This window comes from Schistocerca nitens, chromosome 8 (assembly GCF_023898315.1).
Source record: "Schistocerca nitens isolate TAMUIC-IGC-003100 chromosome 8, iqSchNite1.1, whole genome shotgun sequence".
Taxonomy (NCBI): Eukaryota; Metazoa; Arthropoda; class Insecta; order Orthoptera; family Acrididae; genus Schistocerca; species Schistocerca nitens.
In genome coordinates, this window is record NC_064621.1 from 437,251,694 (window position 1) to 437,276,954 (window position 25,261).

General features: G+C 45.2%; 1 protein-coding gene across 1 annotated transcript in view; it reads left to right on the forward strand.

Annotated features, from left to right (window-relative positions):
* Positions 1–6,463, forward strand: part of LOC126199007 (endochitinase-like) — a 74,455-nt gene extending 67,992 nt beyond the window's left edge. Inside the window, exons 10-11 of the mRNA XM_049935687.1 lie at positions 3,522–3,815; positions 6,229–6,463. Coding sequence (XP_049791644.1) covers positions 3,522–3,815; positions 6,229–6,366 — 432 coding nt within the window. The 3' untranslated portion in view covers positions 6,367–6,463. The remainder of the gene's footprint in view (positions 1–3,521; positions 3,816–6,228) is intronic.
* Positions 6,464–25,261: the final 18,798 nt, after the last annotated feature.

Genomic DNA, 25,261 nt, shown 5'->3' on the forward strand with positions numbered 1-25,261 from the left:
AAATATGAATTTCTGACTAAATCGACTCCGTTGATTATGAACCTGAAGCCTGTTTCTCCACTGCACGGCGCTTTGCATCACCAAAAAAAAAAAAAAAAAAAAAAAAAAAAAAAAAAAAAAAAAAAAAAAAAAAAAAAGGTTCAAATGGCTCTGAGCACTATGCGACTTAACTTCTTAGTCGCCTAGAACTTAGAACTAATTAAACCTAACTAACCTAAGGACATCACACACATCCATGCCCGAGGCAGGATTCGAACCTGCGACCGTAGCGGTCGCTCGGCTCCAGACTGTAGCGCCCAGAACCGCACGGCTACTCCGGCTGGCTGCATCACCAACATCATCACCGTCACCTCCGTCGCTGAAATCTGTACCCAATGAAATCGGAATGCAATTACAGGACGATGGAAGCGAATTGGAACAATAAAATCGTTAAAAAAAGGCTCTTGAAAGGCATATGAATTAGAAGAAGCGTATATTATGGTGGACACTTTCCAGGTGGAGGTGTTACTTCTGTTTACGTTTGCCCATGAATGAACGCTTAATATCCTTCCTTTTGTGTGTAACTTCTCCTTCACGTATGATGCACCAGCAGTAGTCAGACATCATGTCTATTTCCAAATGACCTTGATAACGATGTTCCAGAGTTTTAAGTTCCTGATGGAATCGTTCATCATGTTCCTCTAATGTGTCAGCCAAATTTTCTTGAAAATTGTCTAAGTGTGACATTAGAAAATGTAGTTTTAGAGAAGCCTTGTTTCCTAACTGTTTAAATGACTGTAGCATATCTTCTACTATTTGCTCGTAATCAGGCTGCTTATTCTGGTCAAGCAAACAATGCACAACATTTTTTTAAACTTTTCCAAGGTTGCTGTTTTATTTCCGCCATTGTATTTTCAAAATACTCATCAGACATCAGCTCACGTATATCTGGTCCAACAAATATACCTTCTTCCAACTTTGCAGCCGATAGATTTGGGAATTGACCACGCAGGTGTTGGAAACAATTTCCTGTTTTAACGTTTATTCACAATGTTCTTTGATCCCACTATCAGGTTTTGCCTCTTAGGCCACTCTCTCCTTCTCTAATCCCAATGTTATGCTCTACTGTCCCATTCACACATATAGCAAAGCATCTTGATGTACCCTGCTTGCTGTCCAAGAGGAATGTCAATCACTTTAAAGCCCCCACACATAAACCACTGGTGTTCTTAATACTTTACATTTTGAAGAAGTACTTTCATGGTACTGTATGTCTGTATTACTATTGGAATTGATCCTAGTTCATTTCCAATAGGTAACAATATTGCTTTCAAACTTCGCTTTGAAGACTCTATAAATAATACACATTCTTACTCTCATACTTCTGAGATCCCTCCTTCGTCACTAATCCGGCAACGTCTTTACAAAACAGCATCAAATCATCTTCATCAAAAAATTCCCTTAACTCTTTATCTCGATTTCTGTACATTGAATGTGATGTACCGTGTGCAAGTAAATTATTTTTACTGAGACCTGATCCCAGAAGTTGAGCTCCCTCTTTTGAGAGTCCCAAGTCTATCACCAAATTGTTAAGTTCTGTTTGAGTAAGAGGTTTTGGTTTGCTATCGGTGCCACACTCGGAATAATCATATTCACTACTTTCTTGACTTACCTCTGGTTCAGAGAATTCAGATGTACCGTTGTGTTGGTGGAGAGAGGTCGGCAGCCCTGGATCAAGAGGGACAGGTCTAATTGCCGAATCTAAGTTCGGATACAAGATTTTGTTTTCCCGTCAATTTTGTCATAAAGAAATAAAAATCATCGACATTGTTCTTCTGTTCGCGCCGTACCATGGGAATAGCGAAGTTCAAGCACTTAATTTTACCTTCACTCCACCTGCTTAACTGCTCCGCATGTATGACGCACAATGTGTGGAGCAAATGGCTTGTTCTGATCTCCGAGATTCATGCCGAAATAAGCAAAATATGATTTCTGCACAAACTGTGTTATTTGTCGACGTCTTGTACTTATCACGTAGGTTCCATAGATACAACGAAATGTATCTGGGCTGTTCACACACTGCCTTCCTCATATTTTTAACATGGCTTCAGTGAAATAAAATCACTCGCAACAATGCATGTAAGCACCTTCTTCCAGCTGTAGCACTCACTCGCCGATTTCTGCTGGGATAACGGAACGTCAGCTTAGAATCTCACTATCCCCCTCTACTTCACTGACCTACAAAAAATGCAATGTTGCCACATTTCTGTAGTTGTGGACAAAATCTTCCCAGGTGTTACTGAAAGCAGGGTGCGAGTAGTAGTTGAGGATAAGCTGGATGATAATTAGTGTAGCTTCAGGCGGGACCAGATCTACATCTACATCTGGCTCTGGCTCTGAGCACTATGGGACTTCTTTGGTCATCAGTCCCCTATAACTTAGAACTACTTAAACCTAACTAACCTAAGGACAACCCACACATCCATACCCGAGGCAGAATTCGAACTTGCGACCGTAGCGGTCGCGCGGTTCCAGAATGTAGCGCCTAGAACCGCTCGGCCACTCCGGCCGGCTACATCTACATCTACGTGATTACTCTGCTATGCTTGGAAGAGGATTCAATGAACCACCTTCAAGCTGTGTCTCTACCGTTTTATTCTCAAACGGCGCGCAGGAAAAACGAGAACTTAAATTTTTCTTTGCGAGCCTTGATTTCTCTTATTTTTTCTCTCTATGTAGTTGGGTGACAACAGAATGTTTTGACGCAATCGGAGGAGAAAACTGGTGATTGAAATTTTATAAGAGTATCCCCTCGCAACGAAAAACGCCTTTGTTTTAATGATTGCCACTCCAATTCACGTATCATGTCTGTGGTACTATCTCCCCTATTTCGCGATAATACAAAACGAGCTGCCCTTCTTTGAACTTTTTCGATGTCATCCGTCAGTCCCGCCTGATGCGAATCCCACAACGCACAGCAATACTCCAGAATAGGGCGGACAAGTGTGGTGTTAGCAATTTCTTCAGCAGACCTGTTGCACCTTCTAAGTGTCCTGCCAATGAATCGCAGTCTTTGGTTTCCTCTACACACAACATTATCCATGTGATCGTTCCACTTTAGGTTATTTGTAATTGTAATCCCTAAGTATTTAGCTGAATTTACAGACTTCAGATTTGTGTGATATTGGAGAAGCAGTAGCGGTTCACTGCTAAAGGCTCTGAGCGCCATATACCTTGCAGTTATGTGATAGAAATTTAAATTACACTGCATAACGTAGAGTTCGAAGCCAATAGTAAGTTGGAAGGAGGGAGAGCTGTGCAGAGACAACTGAGGATGATGGGAAAAAATTGAAATCATTTTCATTTTCAGGGTTGGCAAGTTAGTGAAGAACACGACTTACTTTCCAAACGATAGAACCCATGTCGAGCTGTGTTATCGTTGCGGTAGCTGAAGACACATGAAGTTGTAGTCTGCCGACGGATCGTTGTTGCGAACCTCACGACCTCACGTACTGCGCTTCTGAGTGAGTCCCCTTTTGCAGCCCGACTGGGACCGGCCGCCCCCCTGCGACGGCAAGAAGCCCGGTGCCGCCCCCGCTAGCACCACGACGCGCCGCCCGACCGCCGCCCCCACGCAGAGCACCACACGCCGACCAGCGCCGACCACCACCGCCGCCCCCTCCTCCTCGAGCAGCACGACCACGACGAGGAGAACCACTACCGCCTCCCGACCGTCGACGCAGCCGCCTCCGGCTGCCCCCGACGACAACGAGTTGCCGCCGGCCGCCATCGACTGCAGCGACGGCGACTTCGTGCCGCACCACGACTGCAGCAAGGTGCGTCAACCCATTCCCTCCACCAGCACTTGCTTCCGTCATCGGTGTTCTGCCTGGCATGAAGCAGCCAGCCAAATTTCTGTTCCTGTATCAGTCTCTTCATCTCAAACCCGCACCCAACGTCCTCTGTCACTGTTTGTGTGGAGAATGAGTCAAATATTTTTACCTCGTGATGGGTTCATGGTATCGAAATGAGCTTTTTGGAAAGCGATAGTTGTAGGGGAGCACGAGATTTCGTGGCTCGTTTAATCCTCTTAGCTCGCGCATCAACGAGTAATTGAATCAAATATGGCTTTCTAAATGAACGATGTAACTTTGTAGCGGCATTCAAAAGATCTTGAAAAGGTGAGTGCCGTAGTATAACGCTTGTTATTTTTGGAGTAGAAACTTTTCGGAAATTCATCCGAGAAATGCGCTAAATTTGAAAGTCAAGATGGCCGGAATCAACTGTAACATGCGGACTGGCCTCTTCTACAGGATGATTTTGCTCAGTGGGTACAAATTGAAGGAAACCGTCCCTGAGAGGCTAGGGAGCTATAAATATCATATTACCATATGGCAGGAAATGTGTTCCAAGGCAGTTACACCCACTTGAAGGTGCAGAGGTAAGTCTATAGGTAATAAGACCTACAAGCCTTGTAAGTGATACAGATAGTGGAAGTTGTCATGGAGAATGTTCTACACGGTAGTCAGACGGGTCACCTATCTGGTGCTGATATCGAAGTCACTGTCACAGATCGTGAACCTGATCCTTCAAATGGGTGTATCTCCATTGGAAGGTATTTCCTTCCAAATGTCCATATGACCTTTTTTGCTTCTTATTCTTTCAGCGATCATTTCCTGCCTGTCCTATACAGGGTGAATCACATAAAACTTGCACCGCAAACATTTCGGAAATGGAAATGCTGCTGATATGCGGTTTTCACAGAATGGACAGGTAGTCAGGGGCACGTACTGTTAGCCAATCAACAGATTGTAATAACACTTAGAAAATGTGTTTTTGCGCAAACATACACTTTTTAAATGGAAATTTGCTATTGACATTAACAAACTAAACGTAGGATTAATTAGAATGTCAGTGGTGTTTCTTGCTAGTGCGAGACGTTTACGAGATATCATTTTTGAAAAATTCCCACACCAACACTTGTACAATACTTGTGGTAGCACACACTTAACAACAACACAAGTACATACAGTAGTTAGGTGGATTGCTGGCCAGTGACGAGACAACTGATCATCAGAGGTTGTGTTTAAGATGACCATCGGGAGCGGAAATATACGCTTCCAGTCTGTTACGGACATGGAATAAAAGTGCCAAAGGAAAAAAACCTCTTCGATAGTTGGGTCGGGTCGTAAGAGCAGTAGCGGTTTTCTTACTGCTTGCGACAGGTCATGCAAGGGTAGGCTTTGTTAATAGTGGGTATCATGCAGGTCGATACCTTTGTCATTGTGCGGTGGTGTTACTCGGCGGCTGCTGCTGGGTGCCGGTGTTGGCTTCTCGGTCAGCATCAGCATATCTGTAACAGGTTCGTCATCATTTTGTGTCCGATAGGTCATATATCGGATTCACAGTGTACGGTAGTGTTGGCGGTCTGTTTGTGCGTTAGTGTGCGAGCTTGTCGACTTCCCTGCTGTAGCTTGCTGGTCGGCTTTAATAGCAGCTGGCATATCCAGTCAGTGTTGCTGACTTGCAGGGGCTTACCGAAGTTGTCGCTTGTGGGTGTCCGAAGTTGTCGCTTGTGGGTGTATGTTAGTTCGCCATAGGTGGTTATGCCCTATCTAGTAGAGTCTTTGGCCGCTTATGCTTCCATCTATGGATCATAAGCCAAAGAGTTATTGTAATTTTTAACGTTCTCCATCTGATTTTTGTATCTAATTAAGCTAATCCATTATGGGTTCTGTAAATTTCGATCGTTAGCTAGCTAGCTGCGACGAGTTAATTCGTTTCCATGAACTGGTTATAGAGTCATTTCAGGCTGGCATGCAGGAGTTTACACGTTCATTCTGACAGCATGGTGTTGGACAGCGGAGATCGATTCATTGCGACATGAAGATAGGACACATTTCCGTGCATCGCCTAGTGTGTCTAGTCCCCCCTCCCCCCCCCCCCTCCCCATCTTTTGGTGTGGATCGGTTTCATCTGGCATTGGAGTGACGGCAATTCAAAATTAGGGCCTTAATATAACGGCCGAAGATGCTAGGTGTGACGTACTACTTAACAGAGATTTTTAACAGCTGTAAATGCCATAAGCTGTCGAAGCAGAAAAAACTCATTTTTTGATTGTTTATGGGAAAAACTCTCTTTCGTACCTCGTACCTCAATTCTGAGCGCTCGCAGAACTCTGCGTGAGCGCCCGTAAATGTCCATTCACTTCGCTGGTATAGGGATGCTGTATGTATATGTCTGTTGCAGTACTACCGGTGTGTGTACGGGAAGCCGGTGGAGTTCAGCTGCTACGAGGGCACCGTCTGGAACCCGCAGCTGCGCGTCTGCGACCGGCCCAACGATGTCCACCGGACAGACTGCTCCATGGCCAAACTACACTCCTAGTTCACCAGCACCTGTCACAGCTTCACCTCTAACTTATTACTCCCTAGTTTCTGTATCACATCCAAACCACTCTCAAATAAACCATTTCTTTTTCAAATGCCTTCTTTTTTTTCTATTAATCAAACTTCCAGAATAGCTCAGTTTTTTACAGGGCTCTTGCTCCACATCAAAGGCAAAAAAGGTAACTAACACCGAGGTTTCTGTGTCGCTTTCAGAGGGATGGGGTGTGAACTGAGAGAAGACACTGTAGCCAGGATTTAAGAGTGGTGTGATGAACGTTGACGACGGAAGGGGGCTGAATTCTGCCCGCTAGCCAATGTGCTGGCACTCTCTTTCTTCTTCCTTTTTTTGTGAGCGCTTACTCATTAATTCAGTGGAGTCCCACATCCTATTCCATAAAGCTCATCGTGAAAGAGAGCCTTGATGGGTGTGTAACGAATCAAGATACAGATTAACAGGTGGAAGAAGCCCCTGTAGCCTTCCTTTGTAAATTGTACTAACAGTAAATAATGAGTAGTATTAATATGATTGGCAACTACTTCTGGTTCACTTTACACACAGTATTAAATAAATTATTCTATATTTTGGGGAGTGGTAGTACAGACTGGAAACAAGACAGGAAGTCTAGAAGGGTCTAAAATACATACCTTAAGAGCTATGAGCATTTGTTCAACTTTGTTACTGTGAAACACATCTGTTCCACTGCAAGCTCTTTGGTGTTTGCAAAAGACTTACAGAATGGAGTAAACAAATAAGGACAAATAGTTCTCTTATTTTCCGTGGATACAGCATAGAGTAAACATCTGTTAGTGTTGTTACCGCAACCCATATTCATTGTTCTGGATAAGTACAGCGCGTACATTATCTCTAATGGAACCAGTCTGTGTTTTGATACGTTTTTGAAAAGCTTTTACGTTGTAATTTTATCTTTGCGCTTCCCAGGATAGTGGAAACCTATTACTCCACATGGGGAACGGCAGCGATGATCTTCTCTGATGTTCTGGCAAATGGAAGCAACCGTCGAATCCGTGTCCTTTATGCTGAAAAATACCCAGAATATAGGGCACCACCTGCATAATTATTCAGCCATCTTTTCTAGCGACTAACAGACTCGGTCCCATAGCTCCAACAGCGGCAGATCGTGGCAGACCTCGCACCATCTGTACTGCTGTTGTCGAGGAAGGAGTGTTGCAACGAGTGTGAGAAGATCCTGGAACTTGTGTGCGTAGAATTTCGGCATCTATCGGGGTTACTCATCTTCTAGTATGGGAAATCGTGCATCAACAGTTGCTACATCCATATCATGTACAACGTGCGGGACACAAGCTCAGCATGCCGGAATGTAGTTCTGCCCATGACTGTTGCAAAGGTGTGGTCAAGATCCACTTTTCACAACGAGGATACTACTCATAGACGAGGCTGGTTTCAAGCGAGACGAGAGTGTCGCTTTTCATAACCAAAATGTGTGAGCTGGTGCAAATCCACAGGCAATGATGAATCAAGGCGTCAGAGCTGATTCTCAATTAATATATGGGCAGGAATTATTGGCGACAGACTAACACAAGATTAGAAAGGATTTTTCAGGTCCTATCAAACGAGACGTCTGTCCTGCTAGAGGAGGTACTATTCCAACAACGGCTGGAGATGTGGTTCACGCACGATGGAGTACCATGTCCGAGAACATCTCACACAGACGTTTGACACTCGAGTGCTATCTTCGAAAAATTTTCGTCATTTCTGTCGTTGCATCTGACACATACATGGCATAAATTGCAATATGTACCCACCTTTTACGATAGTATTTTAAGGGAATGTGATAAATAAATGCAGGTGCACTTCATTTTGCCCTTTTATAACCACAAACCTACAAAACTGCTGATAAACTCTTGTAAAAGAAAAAAAATGTAGGTAGAGGTACTTAAACTTTAAGAAATGAATAACTGAAAAACTGCGGCCTCTACCAAAAACAGGTCCCAGTGTAAAATTTAACTGCATTAAATTTCCTAGAAAGAGGTGCTGTACATTTTTTCTGTCGGACTAATAATAGTTTTCACGTAGCAAGTGAGAGAATATGACAATATTGCACCTGGTATTTGGAAGTGTTGCGAGTTGCAACCCTGTGGGAGGGGCAGCTGAAACACCCTGTATAATAACATTATTGCAGTAACGAATCATTATTCTCATTCCTCAGAGCAGTTTGCATTTGTTGAAATCTACACAAATATTAGCATCAATAATATAGTTATATCTGTATTTTATGTTATGACTAATGAACTGCCAATATAATTTCGTTGTGGATAAATGATGCTCTGAGAATTGTTTAGGGCAGAAAATATCTCCTGATATATCTCTAATCAGTTACTTAACCTATTGAAATTTGTTCTTACGAGAATGTAGACGAACAATTAGATAAATGTTGCACTACTTTCAACTGCCGGCCGGAGTGGCCGTGCGGTTCTAGGCGCTACAGTCTGGAACCGAGCGACTGCTACGGTCGCAGGTTCGAATCCTGCCTCGGGCATGGATGTGTGTGATGTCCTTAGATTAGTTAGGTTTAATTAGTTCTAAGTTCTAGGTGACTGATGACCTCAGAAGTTAAGTCGCATAGTGCTAAGAGCCATTTTTGAACTTAAACAACTCAGAATCTAGTGTAATGTTAAGAATAGATACGGCATACTTGTTAGACGACTGAAGCACACTATTTTCGATTAACTTACAGTGAAACTGGAAACTTGTATCCTACTTCGCATCGTGTCGTCGGAGCATGGACTGCCACACACTTTCAAACAACCACCGACATTGTTAAACAGCTTCGCAGATACCACTGACAGGTTGACGAAGCACTCTGCATTAAGAATGTCCGTTGCATGAACTAGTTGTAGTTGCATATCCATAAGACACCGATCGAAATGATTGAGATCTGGCAAACGTCGATCGTGTCATGCATAAATATTCGTCTCTTCTTAATTGCTGGGGTAGAAACTGTAAGAAATCCACGAGAGTATTCTGAATAATTTTCTGTTATACAAAACTGTGCACTGAAAATGTTAATGGCTCTACACACGCAGTTTGCAAATACTTGCTATTTCATCTCTTCCAAATGGTGCATTGTGAATAAACAGAAGTGAATATACTAACAAGGATTTGCAGCTTGTAAAATAGAGCAAAAATTCTTCTGTCTTTGTGACTGGCTGGCAAAAGGTATTTCAACCGCTGATGATATCGTTACAGGATCAGCTCATGCATTACTTCCCATGTGGTGCTGTCCGACTTATACTACAGCGATATATCTTTGATAGCCTGCACAATGCGTTCTTCTTGGTTTGGTGTACAAGCGAATATTGATATACCTCAATCTATTCCATGGCTCGGCTGTCGTCTGCCTGAAAACTGCTAATAGAAGGACATGGACGTCACAGCTGCTTGTTGGATCAAAAAGAGCAATTTTACCACAACTGCCGGGAGCAGCCACCGAAAATCACCCATCGAAACAGATGTAAAGTTTTGGAGCAAGGTTAAGGAAGGTCAGAGTGGCAACCCAGTGGCAAGATCACAACCACCACGAATTTCACGGTCGCGTAAAAATTTGGACACGCTGATTTGCTGGCAACATTATTAACAATGCGCTCACCATGGAGAGTAGTCCTTTTTGAATATTACCGTTTTCCATCGCGACTATAGTTAGTGTTGCACTGAATGACGTCTATAGTCCCCCCTCCCAAAAAAATCTAATATACCCTTCATAGTTTGCTAAGATGCCCATCCTCTCGTATTGTCTACTGTTACCTCCTTACCTCCAGTCTATGCAGGTATAAGCAAATGGTGTTGAACACTAGTGAATTATTCTGTGAGTGCTCATTCACCAGCGTAAACGAGGCTTAACATTTTCGTGCTATTCTGCAGAATAATTAATAACAAACTGAAAAGAATAGCTGATGCCTTCTTACTGGAGGAAAAAAGTGAGTTCAGAAAGGATGATCACGCTGTCACAATATTACACTAGTGCGGCAGATAACTGAAAAGCGACGAGAACATAATCTGGAGACTTACATTGCATTTGCAGATTATGAAAAAGCCTTCGATAGAGTGAAAAAATGTATGCTGTGGAACATAATGGAACGACGAAGTTATCCTAAACATTTAATACAACTGATAAGAAGTTTGTATTTATATTACGAAATTTTGATTAATACAGGCAAAGAGAGAACAGGACCAATAGCATTTCACAAAGGAGGGAGACAGTGGTCCAGTCCCTCATGCAGTTTATTTAATGACATTCTTAGACACTGGAAACAAGAAGTTCACACAGGAATAAAATTAATTCCAAGAACCACACATTTAAATACTCCTCTTTGCTGATGACCAAACAATTTTACAAAAGAAGGAGAATGATCTAAATTTGCTCCACATCACCCAGACTTAATAGGCAAAGTATTTAACTCTAAAGTAACAGTAAATAAAACCAAAATTATGTCCTGTAAAGGAAAATATATAGTCCATTCTAAAATAATGCTGAATGGAAAATCAGTTAAACAGCTATCTCACTTTCAGCAATTAACATGTTATATAAGTTATGAATATTTTAATTGGATTGGAATCCATTTTATCAATATGACAATGACATCTACAACAAGCGAAACAAGTTCCAAATGATACATAGAACATTAGCCAAAAAAATCAGAAAAAAAACAGAGATAAAATTCTATAAAATAATGGAAAGATCTATGTTCACATACCTAAGTGAGAAGTGGACAGTAAATAAGAAAGACCAAAGAAAGATGCGGTCAGCTGAAATGAAATTTTTAAGAAAAGTAAAGGAGTGTTCTCCGAGAGATCAAGTAAAGGATTCACAAATAAGGAAAGAATTAAATGCATATCGGTTCTACCCCGTTTTGGCTACCTGATGCAGCAACCGCTTATGAATATTTTAGAATGAAAACAATCGCAGTTGCTGAGCCTACTTTAGTACATGTAAAGTTCTTTCACGTATCTGATAAGACATTCGACGACCGCATGTTATATACGGACGCTTCTTATTCTTATTTAATGCCCTTCAGCGGCAATTGACGGATAAAGCTTATCCAACTATATTTTTACGTAATCTGATGATGACTCATAAGAGCAAAATACGTAAATGTTATTAATAACAACAATTTTGCAACTGAGACTGTTTTCATTAGAAAATTAAATACGTTGTCCATGAATGAAAGGCCAGAATACGGAATAACAAAATAGAAGAAGCACGTTGAAAGAATGGGGGCAGAAAGTATAGTCAGACATTTAACAGACTACAGTTCTAAAGGAAAGAGAGATACAGGAAGACCAAGGAAAAGGTGGCTTTCGTGAAGACAGAAAAGGCTATAAAGTCCACTCCTTAAGTGAAGAGAAGACGTTTCTGCAAAACTGTCAAAAAACTCGGAACGCGCTCTTGAGTGATTTCACCAGAAATCTATCCTTGGAGGTCGTATGTAACCGTAGATGATAATTGTCTTCCGTCAGAAGGATGATGTCTTTCAGTAAGATAGCCCACATTGCCATGAGGCAATAGGCATGGAAGTGGTTTGGAAATTATTTCACTGTACGCTAAACTCCTCGTATCTCCAGCCAGTTAATCATTTTCATCGTCACATTGCGACGTTGTCTAAGGGATATTCTGCTGAGCAGTAGCTTATTTAACCAGCATCCCATACCAGCAAATCAACTGTGTCTTTGCCTTCAGGTACTCGTATCTTAAGCCGGCCGGGATGGCCGAGCGGTTCTAGACGCTACAGTCTGGAACCGCGCGACCGCTACGGTCGCAGGTTCGAATCCTGCCTCGGGCATGGATGTGTGTGATGTCCTCAGGTTAGTTAGGTTTAAGTAGTTCTAGGGGACTGATGACCTCAGATGTTAAGTCCCATAATGCTCAGAGCCATTTGAACCATTTTGAACCCGTATCTTAGGTAACTGGGAAATGCATGCCTCTGTTTAAAAGAATAGTTTCATAATGTCTCAGTGTGAGCCGCACACATCTGCTTTCATGCCTGGCAGCTACCCCGCTGCAAATTATAACCTGTAGCTGTGATCCTGCAGTCATTGTATTGAATGGCTAGCATTACGAATTACCAGAATATACAGAAATATTAAATAGAAGAGAAATGAAGAATTAATAAAAATGGTTTTATTCTAACGTCAGTAACTGATGTAGAGGACACCAGAGAAGAACAGATCTGGAAAAGGTCTTCGACCGTGTCCAGCATCAGGTTATTTGGCATGTATTTCGATCTCAGAGTGTTCCTGAAGCCTAAGTCGGATGGTTCCAACTGATGTATCGACATGTCTCCAGCAATGTCCAATGTTCAGTGGGAACATCGCCTCCTTTTACTATCAGTGTCGGAGTACATCAGGGTTCAGCATTGTCACCTCTACTGTTCATCCTCTATATGGACACTGTGACATACGACCTACAGTCAACCCACCCTTGGTCACTCCTATGTGCTGACGATGTTTCACTGGCAAGCGGACGCCGTGAAGACCTTGAGGAACAGACGCTGCAATGGAATCAACGACTTGGTCAATTTGGCCTCCGGCTGAATATCAAGAAGACAGAATACATCGAGTGTATTATTCAAACTGATGGGACTACCAAAGTCGGTGTAGAAAACCTGAAGGAACTGAGACAATTCAAATATCTTGGCTCATTCATATGCAGTGATTGTGAAAGTCTACCGGATGTCCATACCCGTGTTAACACAGCCTGGATGAAATGGAGCCAAAGATATTAGACTGTAAGACGCGCAAAAACCAAAATTTTTCATGGAATAGTTTTCTTAAAATCGAATGCTAACCAAGTATCTCACAGCAGCCAGCAAGTCTTCATGGACAGAACTGGGCACACTGCACGCAACCGTCAGTTGTTTATAAAAATAAATAACTCGAGAACGAAATGAGATATTGTTCTGCTCTTAATTTTAAATAAAATATCGATATCTTATCTACATTTCATACACTGCAATGTAATAGCTAAAATCGACCATACGAAATACATTTTTAACTGTGCAAACTCTTTAAAAGAGTGGGCAACATTTTACTTAATTTGATCCAGTGCAGTAACTATGACTAATAACGAAACGAAATTGATTCCTACTGGAAGATGTGCAAAAATCATTTTTTTTCAGCGAACATTTTTCTTAAAATCGGATGACAAGTACTTCACAGCGGCGGGAACGCCATCCCAGAGCACTGGTATCAGCATTTGGAGAGCGGTACTGCCACGACAAAGCCGCGCTCAGCACATGATGCAGAGAGCACATCTGTAGCAGCGAAAAGATAAAATGGGATGATCACATATAATCATTACTAAAGAAGGCGAATGGAAGACTAACATTTGCGAGAAGGGTTCTGGGAAAGTACGACGCACCTCTAAAAAAAATCGTATACAAGATGAAAGTGCAACCAATTATAGAACATTGTTCCAGAGTTTGGAAGTCTTACCATGTAGTCTCTTGCTACATACATGCTTGCCAAGAAACATGCGCATACAGGATCGTATAGGATATACATAAGTTAATAGAAATTCTAGGGGAACGTACACAGAAACCTCAGAACAAAGAGGACGTGGTTCTTGCGAAACCATTTTGCATTTATTTAGAGAACCTGTGTTCGCACAAGATTGCGCACCCCATTCTCCTGCCACTAATTTACATTTGCCCGGCCGGCTAGCCGCGCGGTCTAACATGCTGCTTCCCGAGTGGGAAGGTGTGCCAGTCCCCAGCACGAATCCGCGGATTAGTGTCGAGGTCCGGTGTGCCGGCCAGCCTATTGATGGTTTTTAAGGCGGTTTTCCATCTGCCTCGGCGAATGCGGGCTGATTCACCTTATTCCGCCTCAGTTACATTATGTCGTCGATTGCTGCGCAAACACCATTTCCACGTACGCGTACACCATAATTACTCTACCACCAAACATTTGGGGCTACACTCGTCTGGTATGAGACGTTCCCGGAGGGGAGGGGGGGGGGGTGTCGACTGGGGGCCGAGCCGCACAGTAAGCCTGGTTTCGGTGTGGTGGGCGGACTGCTGTGGCCTGTTGTGGCGTTCTGAACCACTGAGGGCTACGGCGGGACGAAGTCTCTCCGTCGTTTCTACGTCCCCAGTTTAATACACAATACACCCTTACATTTTGCGTAGCGATCACGAGATTATGATAAATGAGATTAGGACACCTACTCATTTTATGTGCAAATGGAATAAGCCAGAAAATCTACACTGTGCTCTCCACCATGCACTGTATAGTGGCTTGAGAATAATTTAAGTACACTATACAACCAAAAGTATCGGACACCCCTCTTCAGTGCGGAATTGACCACTAGATGTCACGAGAGGCAGATTCGTGTTGTCAGAAGTGAAGCAGTAGTAGCAGAACGGGTCCGTTAGGAGAGATGAGCGACTTCGATCATGGACTAGTCATAGGACTTCTCCTCTGTGATAAATACATCAGCGACTCTTTAGCCCTTCTAAAGTTGCCGAAGTCGACTGTTGGTGGCTTGGTTGTGCAATGGGAACGTGAAGAAACAACCGCAGCTAAACCAAGATCAGGAAGACCACATGTAATGACGGACAGGGCCCGTCGAGCACTGTGAAGTGTGGTTATAGAAATTGGCGTGAAACTAGCCGAAGAAATTAGTAGTGACTTCCAAAGTGCTATCAGCAGTCAAGCTAGCACAATGACTGTGTGTAGGGAGTTAAAAGGAATGGGTACTATGGACGAGCATCAACAATAAACCATACATCCTTGTGCTAAGCGTCGCTTGGCGTGGCATAAAGAGCCACGCCTCTATATAGTTAATGACTGGAAATGACTGATTCGGTTCAGTGAATCAAGCTGCATCCTCCGGCTATCCGATGGAAGGGTATGAATCTGAAGAAAGCCATCGTGTGCTGTGCCAATAGTGAAGTACAGATGTGATGGTGTTACGATATGAGAGTGTTTTCAGTGGCTAGGGCATCATCCCCCTACTGCGCTTACAAAAGCGCCAAATGAAGAAGGATATGAACACATCTGACAGAATTCTGTACTGCGTGCAATAGAGGAATGGTTCAGAGACGGTGATTGTATCAGCAGGACAATGATCTCTGTAGTAAAGCAGCATCTGTGAGCCAATACTTTCTGGACAATGACATTCCTGAAATCGGATGGGCTACACAGGTCCCTGACCTGAAGCCTCTGGAAGACCTTTTGAATCAGTTAGAACATCAACTTCGCTACATACCCTACCGTACAACATTACTATCTTTTCTAGTTTCGGTTCTGGTTGAAGAATATGCTTCTGTTCCTGCACAGAAATTCAGACACCCTACTGACAGTATCTTGACAGAGGTCAAGCTGTAATAAAGTTAAAGGGTTGGTACACCCCCGGTTACTGCTTAGTAACCATTCTAGCCCTTTGGTGCCGTTATGCCGTTCCCCGGGTGCTGAGGGTGCCACTGGGGTTTGCCTACATTGCTATGGACGTCTGTATGCATCCTGAGCTGGCGACCTCTCGCTGCTGGATACGAGTTACTCCAATATCTCGATGAATAAAAATGTTTCGAGTAATTATCATGCAACATATGTGCCTACCTGCGTGGTATAATTTCCAAAAACCTCGTTTCGAATCTTCAGTCGTTTATGAGATATGACGACTGTTATGACCATACGAGGTGCATTCAAGTTCTAAGGCCTCCGATTTTTTTTCTTCAGACTGGAAAGAGATCGAAACATGCGCATTGTTTTAAAATGAGGCCGCGTTCATTGTCAATACGTCCCAGAGATGGCAGCACTGTACAGCAGATGGAATTTTACCGCCAGTTGCGAGAATGAGAACTGTTTTAAATACTTAAAATGGCGACGTTTTACCTTACTTGAACAGCGTGCAATCATTCGTTTTCTGAATTTGCGTGGTGTGAAACCAATTGAAATTCATCGACAGTTGAAGGAGACATGTGGTAATGGAGTTATGGATGTGTCGAAAGTGCGTTCGTGGGTGCGACAGTTTAATGAAGGCAGAACATCGTGTGACAACAAACCGAAACAACCTCGGGTTCGCACAAGCCGGTCTGACGACATTATCGAGAAAGTGGAGAGAATTGTTTTGGGGGATCGCCGAATGACTGTTGAACAGATCGCCTCCAGAGTTGGCATTTCTGTGGGTTCTGTGCACACAATCCTGCATGACGACCTGAAAATGCGAAAAGTGTCATCCAGGTGGGTGCCACGAATGCTGACGGACTACCACATGGCTGCCCGTGTGCCATGTTGCCAAGCAATGTTGACGCGCAACGACAGCATGAATGGGACTTTCTTTTTGTCGGTTGTGACAATGGATGAGACGTGGATGCCATATTTCAATCCAGAAACAAAGCGCCAGTCAGTTCAATGGAAGCACACAGATTCACCGCCACCAAAAAAATTTCGGGTAACCGCTAGTGCTGAAAAAATGATGATGTTCTGGGAAAGCGAGGGCGTAATCCTTACCCATTGCGTTCCAAAGGACACTACGGTAACAGGTGCATCCTACGACAATGTTTTGAAGAACAAATTCCTTCCTGCACTGCAACAAAAACGTCCGGGAAGGGCTGCGCGTGTGCTGTTTCACCCGCACATCGAGCTAACGTTACGCAACAGTTTCTTCGTGATAACAACTTTGAAGTGATTCCTCATGCTCCCTACTCACCTGACCTGGCTCCTAGTGACTTTTGGCTTTTTCCAACAATGAAAGACACTCTCTGTGGCCGCACATTCACCAGCCGTGCTGCTATTGCCTCAGCGATTTTCCAGTGGTCAAAACAGACTCCTAAAGGAGCCTTCGCCGCTGCCATGGAATCATGGCGTCAGCGTTGTGAAAAATGTGTACGTCTGCAGGGCGATTACGTCGAGAAGTAACGCCAGTTTCATCGATTTCGGGTGAGTAGTTAATTAGAAAAAAAAATCGGAGGCCTTAGAACTTGAATGCACCTCGTATGATTCGCGATGTGCAAGCATGTGAACGGGTGCGTCGCGCACGACGGTCTGTCGGAAGTTAAAACATAATAACTGGAGAACGAAATGAGATATCGTTCTGCTGTTAATTATAAATAAAATTTATATCTAATCCACATTTCATTGACTGCAATGTATAAGTGTGGTGTCACAGCCAGACACCACACGTGCTAGGTGGTAGCTTAAATCGGCCGCGGTCCTGTAGTACATGTCGGACCCGCGTGTCGCCACTGTGTGATCGCAAACCTAGCGCCACCACAAGGCAGGTCTCGAGAGACTGACTCGAACTCAGCCCAGTTGTACGGACGACAGAGCTAGCGACTAGACGTACGAAGCCTTTCTCTCTCATTAGCCGAGAGACAGAATAGCCTTCAGCTAAGTTAATGGCTACGAACTAGCAAGGCGCCATTAGCCTTACAGTGATTGTAATTAAAGTCTCCTTTGTGCGATGTACCACAATGATTGATTAAAGATAATTATTATACCAGCTACGTACTTTTCTTCATAGCATTAATTACGTATCCTGTTCCAGTACTTCACGCCCGTCTGCGTTAGTCTAGCGTGCCTTTTAAGCCACCTCTGTCTACAAGGTGTTGGCCCAGCTGCCGACACATCACATGGCGACGAGTCTACAAAGGATCTTGTGTTTTACTTTTGCCCTAATTTCTTTGTGTCATGGCTTCGCCACAATCTCCAGATGTACTGTCCGAATTTTATCGCTTGCAGAATCAGCAGACGCAGGCGTTATTGGATGCTCTTGGACAGCTCGTCAGGGTCAACGTGCACTGCACACCGATGCGGCCGCCGCCGCTTCATCGCTACCGCAGCCACAACATGCTGTTGCACCTCAATTCAGACCCTTTGATGCAACCCACGAGTCCTGGCAAGAGTGGTCCCGGCAATTCGCCTTCCACCTCGCCGCCTACAGAATTCAAGGTAATGAGCGGCAGCCGTTTTTGCTTTCTTGTGTCGGTGTGTCCACCTACCGTGTGATAGTGAAGTTGTTTCCCCGGCGCGACGTAGCAACTCTGTCCTACGAAGAACTTTTGTCTGCTTTAGATGCCTATTTCAAGGAATCAGTAAATGTCGTTGCAAAAAGGTATACGTTCTTTCGTACAAAACGTACGGCCGGTCAGACTAATAGGGAGTGGGTTGCGACATTGCAAGGACTTACTAGGGAGTGTGCGTTTGAATGCAAATGTGGACTTCCTTATTCAGATACTATGGTACGTGATGCAATAGCACAGAACGTTTCTGATGTTCGCATATGGGAACAGATTTTGAAACTAGTTAATCCCTCCCTTCAACAAGTGATAGACATATTGGGTAGGCAAGACACACTTGACTTTGCTCAGGACTCATTTGCAACTTCGCCGGCAGTGTGTCACATTAACCGGCCCGCCGGGCCCGCTGCACGGGACGCTCAGCGGCCCTCGCGCCCGTCAGCGCAGCGGCAGCCTAGCTCGCAAACACGTGCGCCGCGTAAGCAAGCTAATGCAGTGAAATCATGCCCGCGGTGTGCAACTCGACATTCGCGTGAAAATTGCCCGTCACGCCAAGCTATTTGCTTTTACTGTCATAAGAAAGGACATGTCCAAAGTGTTTGCCAGAAAAAGCTCTGATCAGACACTCACACCAATTCCAGGCCCTTTGCTTCGCGCCGGAATCGAACCAAGGTAACTCAGGCTCGTGAACCTTCGCCCATGGATATTCATGTAGTTCATTCCACCCCGTCCGGTGACGGTGTTCATTCCACAAAAAGTGTGCGTCGCCGTCGACGGAAGTCCCGTCACGTCGCACGTGATTCTGTCCCAGTGTCTGTTCCAGTTGCACAACACAGTCGCTTTTGTCGTCAGCAGGACAATAAACATTTTGTAGACTTAGACTTTGCCGGCAAAGTGATCCCATTCCAGCTCGATACCGGAGCTGCAGTTTCATTGCTCAATCACGACACGTAGAACCAACTGGGCAAACCTCCATTGCGTGCCGCAAATGTTCAGCTCAATGGTTACTCCGGCCAGAAAATACCAGTGTTAGGACAGTGCAGCCTTCTTGCAACATATAAGGGACAAACAAAACTTGTGTCATTTTACGTTCTTCGTTCTTCTACTGCAGTGAACTTGTTTGGTTTAGATTTATTTCAGTTGACAGAATGAGATTTTCACTCTGCAGCGGAGTGTGCGCTGATATGAAACTTCCTGGCAGATTAAAACTGTGTGCCCGACCGAGACTCGAACTCGGGACCTTTGCCTTTCGCAGGCAAGTGCTCTACCAACTGAGCTACCGAAGCACGATTCACGCCCGGTACCCACAGCTTTACTTCTGCCAGTATCTCGTCTCCTACCTTCCAAACTTTACAGAAGTTCTCCTGCGAAACTTGCAGAACTAGCACTCCTGAAAGAAAGGATATAGCGGAGACATGGCTTAGCCACAGCCTGGGGGATGTTTCCAGAATGAGATTTTCACTCTGCAGCGGAGTGTGCGCTGATATGAAACTTCCTGGCAGATTAAAACTGTGTGCCCGACCGAGACTCGAACTCGGGACCTTTGCCTTTCGCGGGCAAGTGCTCTACCAACTGAGCTACCGAAGCTCAGTTGGTAGAGCACTTGCCCGCGAAAGGCAAAGGTCCCGAGTTCGAGTCTCGGTCGGGCACACAGTTTTAATCTGCCAGGAAGTTTCATATCAGCGCACACTCCGCTGCAGAGTGAAAATCTCATTCTGGAAACATCCCCCAGGCTGTGGCTAAGCCATGTCTCCGCTATATCCTTTCTTTCAGGAGTGCTAGTTCTGCAAGTTTCGCAGGAGAACTTCTGTAAAGTTTGGAAGGTAGGAGACGAGATACTGGCAGAAGTAAAGCTGTGGGTACCGGGCGTGAATCGTGCTTCGGTAGCTCAGTTGGTAGAGCACTTGCCCGCGAAAGGCAAAGGTCCCGAGTTCGAGTCTCGGTCGGGCACACAGTTTTAATCTGCCAGGAAGTTTCTTTATTTCAGTTGTTTAACTAGTCTATAGTAAATCAGGTCCTCTCAGAGATTCAGACTGTGCCTTCCGCCAGTGTTTCTAGTCTATGTGAAGAATTTGCGGACATTTTTCCACCGGGCCTTGGTTGCGCTAAGAACTATGAAGCACATTTGGAACTGAAAGTAAACGCGCAACCGAAGTTTTTCAGAGCGCGCAATGTTCCCCACGCATTGCGTGATGAGGTCGCAAGAACATTAAACGATTTAGAATCTCAAGGTGTAATTGAACGTGTGCAGGCTTCTCTCTGGGCCTCACCCTTAGTAATTTTGCCAAAACCTTCCGGAAAATTGAGACTTTGTGTGGACTTCAAGGCAACTGTGAATCCACAACTAGTAACTGCTACTTTTCCTTTGCCCCGCCCGGAAGATCTTTTTGACAAACTGTGCCCGGGAAAATATTTTTCAAAGTTGGACCTAGCAGATGCGTACTTGCAAATACCTGTGGACGAAGAATCCCAGCGCGTCTTGGTGGTAAACACGCATCTTGGCTTGTATCGCTTCAAAAGACTGCCTTTCGGGTGTGCATCCGCCCCTGCATTGTTTCAGCAATATTTACAAAGTATTTGTGCGTCGGTCCCTACTGCTGCGAACTATCTGGACGATATTGTGATCTCCGGAAAGACAGAAGCCGAACATTTGCGAAATCTCCGAACATTATTTCAGGTCTTGCGACAAAATGGTCTTCGCTTGAGGAAGGACAAATGTGTGTTTTTTGCTCGGGATTTACCCTACCTGGGCCATGTCCTCAATGCCCAAGGAATACATCCGAGTCCAGAGCACCTCCGTGCCATACAGGATTTGCTGTCACTGCAGAACTTGAAACAGCTGCAAAGTGTGTTGGGGAAAATTAATTACTACCATAAATATGTTCCCCATGCCTCTTCCATTTCAGCTCCGCTTCATCGCTTACGCCGTAAAGGTGTTCCGTTCGTCTGGACGACGGAATGCGAACGCGCCTTTCGCCAGTTGAAATCGGCGTTGCTTTCACATACTTGCCTTACGCCGTTCGATCCCCAGAAACCCCTTTTGTTGATGGTAGATGCATCGGATTTCGGGATCGGTGCTGTGCTTGCGCACAAAGATGGATCGCATGATCGCCCTATTGCCTTTGCGTCAAAATTGCTCTCATCTGCGCAAAGAAATTCTTCGCAGATAGAGAAAGAGGCTTTAGCTCTCGTGTTTGGTGTTACTAAGTTTCACGATTTCTTGTATGGTCGTCACTTTACCATCATCACGGACCACAAACCTTTGACATCGCTTTTTCATCCGAACAAGCCGGTACCTCCGCGTACGGCGCAGAAATTCATTCGCTGGTCTCTTTTCCTCTCGCAGTACCGCTACGATATCTTGTATCGGTCCACTGCTAAGCACGGAAACGCTGATGCGTTGTCCCGTTTGCCTGTTGCTGCGGATAAAGCATTCGATTCTTCCGAACTTGCTTGCATGTTCATTGTTGCGGAAACCGATGACGTGGTCGCATCATTTCCGATTGATTTTCGTCGTGTCGCTACAGCCATGGCTGCTGACCCTGTCCTTGCTCCCGTTTTGCGTTTTGTTGCTACGCAATGGCCCTTATCCAAGTCACGGATCGAGGATCCGCTGGTTCGCCGAATTTTTGCTCACAAGGAGAGACTTTTTGTACGACGTGGTGTTTTGTTGTTGCGTTCTGATAATGATCAGTCCCGAGTCGTGGTCCCACGTTCGTTACAGTCCTCTGTCTTACGGCTTCTTCACCACGGACATTGGGGTATCGTGCGTACGAAACAACTTGCTCGTCAGCACTGTACTTGGTTCGGAATCAATGCTGCGATTACGAATATGTGCTCCTCTTGTGTGGCGTGTGCCGAACAACAATCCGCACCGCCGCGGAAATTCTTTGCATGGCCGAAAGCCACTTCCCCTTGGCAACGCTTGCACATCGATTTTGCTGGTCCATTCTGGAATGCTCGTTGGTTGGTTGTGGTCGATGCTTTCAGTAATTTTCCTTTTGTTGTCCGGATGTCTTCCACGATGTCTTCTGCCACAATCCAAGCCTTGTCTGCTATCTTTTGCATTGAAGGTCTTCCGCAGACTATTGTTTCCGACAATGGCCCACAATTCATGTCCGCAGAATTTCAGTCCTTCTGCACGGCCAATGGTATTCAACATCTGACGTCCGCGCCGTTTTCGCCTCAGTCAAACGGTGCCGCGGAACGATTGGTCCGGACTTTCAAGTCACAGATGTTGAAATTGAAAGAGTCGCATTCTCGGGAGGACGCATTATTGCTCTTTTTGTCCTCGTATCGCTCTCAGGCTCGCGATGGTCGCTCGCCGGCTGAGTTGCTCCATGGTCGTTCTCATCGAACCTTGATGTCTTTGCTGCATCTGCCGCATCAGGTTCCTGTGCAGCGGCAGACTCCTGCTTTTGCTCCTGGCGACGTTGTCTTCTATCGCACCTATCGCGGTTCACGGCGTTGGCTCGCAGGGCGCATTCTTCGCTGCCTCGGCCGCGCGATGTATTTGGTTTTGGGGGCCTCTGGTGAGGTGCGTCGGCATCTCAATCAGCTGCGCCTCTGTCGTCGCCCGGGTTCTGCCGCTCCCCGTCTGCTTTCAGCGACGGAGCCGTCAGGTCAGCACCCTGGGGACCCATCTACTGGCTCGCCTCATCCCCAGGTGTTACCGACGCTGCCTTCCGTTTTGCCTCATGGCGTCGCGCCGCCGCCGCAGCCGCCGCAGCCGCCGCAGCCGCCGCAGCCGCCTCCGGCGCTGCCCGCAGTGGACGCGTCGCTGCAGCCGCCACGCGCCTCCCTGGGTCACGCGCCGCCGATCGCTTCCCGTGACCAGCTGTCCTCCGCCATGGAACTCTTGCCCGCTCCGGACCAGATGTCGTCACCGCGCGTCGGATTCTCCGACCACATGGAGGTCGACTCTTCGGCCCCTCCTGTCTCTTTACGGGCGCATACACCGCATGTTCACGTGCACCCTGGACTAGGTTTTCAGGCGTTTCCTAGCTCCCCTCGGACCGAATGGCCGGGTGCGGGTGGCACAGCCTCGCCTGTTGTTAGGCTCCCCACCTCATCACATACGTCAACATGGGGTCCTCCCCACGGCGGGCGGAAGCCTTATCTCACGACCGTTCGCCGATTTGCGGGGGGGAATGTGGTGTCACAGCCAGACACCACACGTGCTAGGTGGTAGCTTAAATCGGCCGCGGTCCTGTAGTACATGTCGGACCCGCGTGTCGCCACTGTGTGATCGCAAACCTAGCGCCACCACAAGGCAGGTCTCGAGAGACTGACTCGAACTCAGCCCAGTTGTACGGACGACAGAGCTAGCGACTAGACGTACGAAGCCTTTCTCTCTCATTAGCCGAGAGACAGAATAGCCTTCAGCTAAGTTAATGGCTACGAACTAGCAAGGCGCCATTAGCCTTACAGTGATTGTAATTAAAGTCTCCTTTGTGCGATGTACCACAATGATTGATTAAAGATAAGTATTATACCAGCTACGTACTTTCCTTCATAGCATTAATTACGTATCCTGTTCCAGTACTTCACGCCCGTCTGCGTTAGTCTAGCGTGCCTTTTAAGCCACCTCTGTCTACAAGGTGTTGGCCCAGCTGCCGACACATCAATAAGTTAAATGAAATACACGCAAAATTTCCGCAATGCGTTTTCACCTCTATAAACGCTTTAAAATGTCATGCAGTGTCTTACTTATTTTGATGCAGCGCAGAAAGTATGATGGATAACGAAAAGAAATTCAATTCTTTATCTTGTAAAGATATCAGGCTTCAGGCTGTCAGATGTGTAAAACTCGAATTTTTTCGCCCAATAGTTTTGTTAAAATCGGATGATAAGTATATCATAGAAGCCAGTAAGTCTGCATGGACGGAACTGGGGACGTCGCACTGGGTCGTCTGTTGGATGTAAAACCCAATAACTCGAGAACAAAATGAGATAATGTCCTGCTCTTAATTTTGAATAAAATTTCGATATCTTATCTACATTTCATTCACTGCAATGTATTAGATAAAATCAATCATACGCAAAGTCCCATCACGGTTCGCACAGCTCCTCCCGTCGGAGGTTCGAGTCCTCCCTCGGGCATGGGTACGTGTGTTGTCCTTAGCGTAACTTAGTTTAAGTTAGATTAAGTAATGTGTAAGCTTAGGAACCGATGACTTCATCAGTTTGGTCCCATAAGATCTTACCACCAATTTCCAAAATTTGCGAAGTTTAGACAACGCGTTTTTACCTTTCCAAAGTCTTTTAAAATTCTGTGCGATGTTTTACTTAATTTGATGCAGCACAGTTACTGTGACGAATAACGAAAAGAAATTCAATCTGTTATCGAGCGACGATATGAGACTGTCAGACGTGGAGAAATCAAATTTTTTCAGCGAATTATTTTCTTAAAATCAGATGATAAGTATAACATAGCAGGCAGAGCCCCGTCTGTCAATACAGGCACCACTATTTGGCGAGCAGTACAATCATAATAAAAGCCGCCCTCGGCACGAAATGCAGAGAGCACGTACGAGGGTGAGTCAAATGAAAACCTTAAATTTGTAATAACAAATCGAAATTTCACGCCGTTATCCTGTAAGCTGGTAAGCGTGCTACAATCAGCGTGCAGAATGGCCTGTAGGTGGCAGCATAGTGCAGATGCACACATACCGTCGCAGTATCAGTATAAAGATGGCGCCCCACTTGCGACTTGCACCAGGGAAGAACAGCGTTCTGTTATTCGGTTTTTGCGTAGTGAAGGTGTGAAACCTATTGAAAATCATCTACGAATGAAGGTCAGTACGGTGATGTTTGTCACAGCAGCAGGTCTACGAATGGAGTAGGAAGTTGGCAAATGGTGTGACTTCAGCGGAAGATGCTCCTTGTCCGGG